The sequence below is a fragment of the Arachis hypogaea genome, chromosome 12 (genome assembly GCF_003086295.3).
Source record: "Arachis hypogaea cultivar Tifrunner chromosome 12, arahy.Tifrunner.gnm2.J5K5, whole genome shotgun sequence".
NCBI lineage: Eukaryota > Viridiplantae > Streptophyta > Magnoliopsida > Fabales > Fabaceae > Arachis > Arachis hypogaea.
Window position 1 is genome coordinate 11,113,221 of NC_092047.1, and position 5,307 is coordinate 11,118,527.

The 5,307-nt window shown below is 35.8% G+C and overlaps 1 protein-coding gene across 1 annotated transcript; it reads left to right on the plus strand.

The window, feature by feature from the left end:
* Positions 1-3,554: 3,554 nt before the first annotated feature.
* LOC112729679 (putative protein FAR1-RELATED SEQUENCE 10) lies at positions 3,555-4,293 on the plus strand. Its single transcript, XM_025779841.1, has 2 exons — positions 3,555-3,641; positions 3,760-4,293. The coding sequence occupies exons 1-2, from the start codon at positions 3,555-3,557 to the stop codon at positions 4,291-4,293; spliced, it is 621 nt and encodes a 206-aa protein (XP_025635626.1).
* The last annotated feature ends 1,014 nt before the right edge of the window (positions 4,294-5,307 follow it).

Consider the following 5,307-nt stretch of genomic DNA (forward strand, 5'->3'; position numbering starts at 1 on the left):
ATAACAATAAAACTATAATCCACAATAAATCACACAAATCAAATTATAGAGAATAATTTACAAAAAAATCACAAAAATTAAATTACAGACATCACAAAACCACACATAAATTACATAAATCACATATAAGTATAAATTAACAAATATAAATTATAATTATAGTTATAATTAACCTAACTCACATAAATTATAACACTGCTATTGTAATTAACAAAAAATCAAAATAAAAAATTATAACATAAACACATAAATCACAGAATCCACAAAAATTGAATCACATAGACTCTAGAAATTAGAAGCAGCATAAAAAATATAAATTATAATTAACCTAACTCCAGACATTATAACAAATCAGTCAAAGTAAATAATAAAAAACTCAAAATTCAAACTTTACAGAACTGATTTACCCGACGGAGAAGAGGGGCAAACCAATGAAGGCTGGAGATTTACCGGCGAAGACCGGCAAAGATGCGACGACTGGCGATGACGCGATGAGGAGAAGACGACGAGCACTGCAAAATGGCGAGGTGAGTGGGACGGTGAGCTCGAGAGGTGCAATGAGGGACTAAGAGGATAGGAGATGACGCTCGGCGATGATGACCGTGCATGCGTTCATTCGTGAATCAGGAGAGGAGAGGCTGAGGGTTTGAGGAGAGGAGAGGAAAGGAGAGGAAAGGCTGAATTATGAAGCTTTTGAATTTTGTCACTGACAGCTAGGGTTTACTCAATCTCATTCTCATATATGTTGTATATATAATGGAGCATTTTAGTATTTTCATATATCTTTTTATAAAGCACTTGTATTTAAACTATATATAACAAAATAGAATTGAAACTTGTACATCCAAAATATAAAAAAAAATTAATTTTTTTTAAAAAGGAGAAAAAACTAGTGAAGGGATTAGTTTAGTGTACGCCATTCAATTTTAGGGATTAAAATGAGTCACTTAATGCGAAGTGATGGACTAATTTGGTGCATTTACCATGATGACATAATGGATTACAGGTGGACGAATACTGTTGCAATATGTGGCACAAACGAACGCGTGGCCAAATAGCATTGTGACACATGGCACAACCATCTACATCAGCATGCCACGTGTCATCGGTCAACACATCATCATATTATTATACGTGGCTAAACCATAGAGTGACATGTGTTACTAATAATCCACGTCATCAAGCCATGTCATCACGTCGTTAATAGAAAATGGATTAGAGACTAACGTAGTGCACTTTTGTTAATCTTAGGAACGTAATTGATGCAATTAGAATTTTAAGAATGATTTTAATGCACAACACCAATTTCAAATACCATTTTAAGATTTAACTCTTCCTTGACTACACTCCTATTACCTAAAATAGTGTGAGTTGCGTGATTTTGAAGGACTCCAACTCTTTCCACCCATCTATCCTGTCAGAAGTTGGTTGTAGATCCGTTTCTGATGAAAGTGACAATGTAGCTCAGGAATTTCGGCCATAACTTGATAAGCTCCTACCAAATATGATTATTTTAAAATTCACCTAAGAAATAAGAAGTATTTTTTTTTTGTCTTATACATTACACAACACACCCACTCACACACACACTACTACTACTAACATGGGTTCTATATTCCTCACTGAGGATTCAAACCTAAGTGCAGCTCCCAGCGAGGCAGGTGATGCTGCCATTGTGTTAAAAACCAAATAATATTTATGTCAAAAAGCCCTTGGATTATATAAAAAAAACATACACATTTCACATTACATTCTTGGGGTTCCAGCTAAATTTGAAATTAATTAAACTTTAGGGTTTGTACTTAATTTAATTTGTTAATAATCTTAGGATTAGTTAGGGTTAGCTCTTACTTTTGTTTATGACATAGTAATAAGTTATAGGACACGTTTCAGGTACTCCAGTGTACTTTACTGGAGTACTGGAATGCCATCTACTTTTAGGTTATCAGTTATATATTTGTCTTGTAGTGAAGCATTAAAAGACTATATTAACCTCTGAAAATGATTTAAAATTACCCAATTGGTCAGCTAAAAATTCTTCAGAGCTTGCTTCTTGAATTTAAATCTTGCAACTTAAATAGCAAGATGCCAAGAAACTTTATTGGCTTATAATGTTGCCTGAGTTGGAAGAATGAGATCCTTAACCATGTTTGTGAGAACTCAATGTCCTCGCCTCTCCCCTGTTGTCCGCCGTTGATAAAGCAGAATCGACGAGAGTTGTTCTGATCTACTGCTACAGCTGTTCGGGGTTTTCGGCCTTCTCGACCTTCTCCTTACTATCTGAGTCGTTGTTCTGCACTTGGGGTTTTTTCTCTGCAGTTGCGAGAAAAGGTGGAAAGTGCGATTCAGCAGTCGGTAATGTGCATATTGCAAAAGTTTGCTCCATTGAAGGGCTTATCGAATGGTATGTTCCTTATTTTTGGCATTAATTTTTGTAGGAGGTGAATTTTTTAGGGCTAGATTTAAGGTATTCGAGCTAACCCATGGAGATTAAATGTGTTGGCAGTGTTCTGTTGGATTATTGACATGGTGTGTACCCAAAAAAATTGGATATGATCCTTTTAGATACATTAATTGATTCACGTTAAAGGATTATACTGGTGTGCAGTGGAGGATGGACATTGGCATTTAGTTAGAGTCATGTTCTATAGAGAAGCAATGGTAGAAGTTTTTTAGTTATTCAGCAAATAAATATTATTTTTTTTAATTTTTTACAATTGTTTTATTTTTATAAACTTAAATAAAGAGTTAGTTTATTTATTTATTCAGCACATAACTCTTTTTTAATTGCTAGGTTGAAAAGATTAAGAATAACTGCAAGTGATTTTAGTGGCATCAGTTATTTACTATCCATCTGGTCACCACTTTAAAAGAAAAAGTGTTAGTTTTTACCTCTCCAAATTTCAATTCCAATTGGTTGGTTAATATGCTTTACTGGTCTTCTGGTCTATTTGTTATTAGAAAATAGAATTGTCTTGTTTTACATTTGTTATGGAATTGGCTAAATGTCTATTTCTGAAGCCTTCATGCCAATTTAGTTGTTTAAACTTACAACAAATTTTGGTTTCACAATCACTATCAGTGAAGTTGAAGTACTTTTTGAGCTATTTAAGTGCATAAGCAATTTGGTTGTTCTTAAAGGACTAATAAGCAATTAACTATATAGAAAATTCATTTTTCTCCTAGTCTCAAATGTAGTTGTATTTATGACATTTATTTTGTGATCTTCATTTTGTTAAGATATATTAGGTGTGCTTTTTTATTTGTTGATATGAATGATCAAAGAGGGGTAGTTGTTTGTATAGGGTGAGTTTTTCCGATGATGATGTAGTGAGTGTAAAGAATTCCTGGAAGCATTGAAATTGGAGTAGAAGGTCTGCATTTCCTATGTTAACATGTTACAATAAGTTGCTTTGTTAACATGGTTGCATCAATTGGCCAGATTGTGACAGCGAGACTGGATATTATTGTTGCCTATGCAATTGTTGAAGTTCTTAGGAACCACAAGTGAGGGGATTATCTAGAAGAAGCAGTTGCTGCCTATTAGGAAACAGATGAACAACATAAATCATGAGCCGATATCGACATCAACCAATCGTGAATCGGCGATGCCAGACCCGGAGGACGGGCTTTTAAATGAGGTATATGATAGGGTAGAACTTGCATATTTGGATTGTATTAGTTTTTTGTCATTCTGAAGATGAATAGTATAAGTTAATATAAAATTGGGTTATCGTAGCATTGTTAATTGTTGTGCAGGAGACACTTTTTGACATGAGCATGTTAGGGAATGAAGCAGGGTTTCCGAATATGATGCAGACAGACATAAAGCTTCAATCTGCTCAGGTACCAAGTCATGTCAGTGTTGAAGATATGCTGAAGATGGAGTTCTGTACCGTTGGGGAAGCAAGAGAATTATACACGAGTTATAGTAAGCTAAAAGGTTTTGCAATAAGAAAGAGTAAGAGGGTAAAAAATGCCAAAGGAGAGATCGTTAGATACACTTTTGTTTGCAACAGACAAGGGTTTAGGCACAAGAAGTGGTTAGATAAGCTGGATAGGAAAAAAGAGCACAAGCCTATAACGCGATGCAGGTGTGTAGCAGAGATGAGGATAAAGAAGAATCATACTAATAGAAAATGGTTTGTTTCACAGTTTGGGGATGATCATAACCACACCCTACTCTCTGAAAGGTTTATTAGATATCTGCCTTCACACAAGAATATGTCTGATGTAGAAATTGCTCAAATGAATAGCATGAGGCAAGTTAGGATAAGTGTAAGACCCGGTTAATTAATGGCTAATTAACCCATGAATGAGAATTTATTCTAGAAAGCCAAAAATTTGATATTTATGGCTAAATGTGATAGAGGAGATTGAGACGAGAATTTCGGTACCAATTTTATAGAAAACGGACCAAGATTGGACCAAACGGGCTAAACCGGGCCAACCGGACCCAAAGTGGGCCCTTGACCCAACTAAACTAAACCAAAACCCTAGTTTTCAGCACTCTCTCTCCTCACAACACACTCAAACACGCTGAAATGGTGGAGAGGAAGGGAAGAACACTCTCTCAACTTCTTTCTCTCACTTGATCTTCAAACCACCATAACTTTTGATCTAGAGCTCCGATTGCCGCTCCGTTTGCAGCCACGCGTTCACCGCGGAGAGCTCTACAAAACTCATACAATTAATCTTGAGGTAAGCTACGTTTTACTGTTCGAAATTCCAGCCCTTGATTTCGAGTTTCATGAGCAAAAATGTTGAGATTGTGGGCTCTTTGATGTTATAGGACCCAACTCTCTTGAAGGAGAAGGTTAATCTTGTCTCCTTGGACCTTGGGTGTGGTAAGATTCTCAACCCTAGTGTAATTTGTTGTTCTATGAGGTTTGGGCATTGAGATGTTGTGTATGGGTATGATGATTGTGGCTTAGGTTGTGTATATGTGAATATTGGAGCTTGATTGGTGATTTTGGAAAGCTTGGAAGAGGGTTTTGTGTGACAAAATCTGTTCTTGGAGGTGTTGAGACCTTGAGAGCTTGAGGAAAAGTGGTTTGGAAGTGCTCCGGTTAAGCTTGGGAAATCGATTAAGGTATGGTCTCGGTTTCCCGTATCTAATATGTAATGTGGTAGGAAATACCTAGGCTAGAGGCCCTAAGATAGGCATTGAATTGATGATGTTGTTGAATGATTGAGATATATGGTGTGATCATATATGTGATTATGAATATTGATGCCTTGATTGTATGATATATGGGAAAATGCATGTTGTGATATATGCTTGATGAATGATTGAGGTTGAATTGA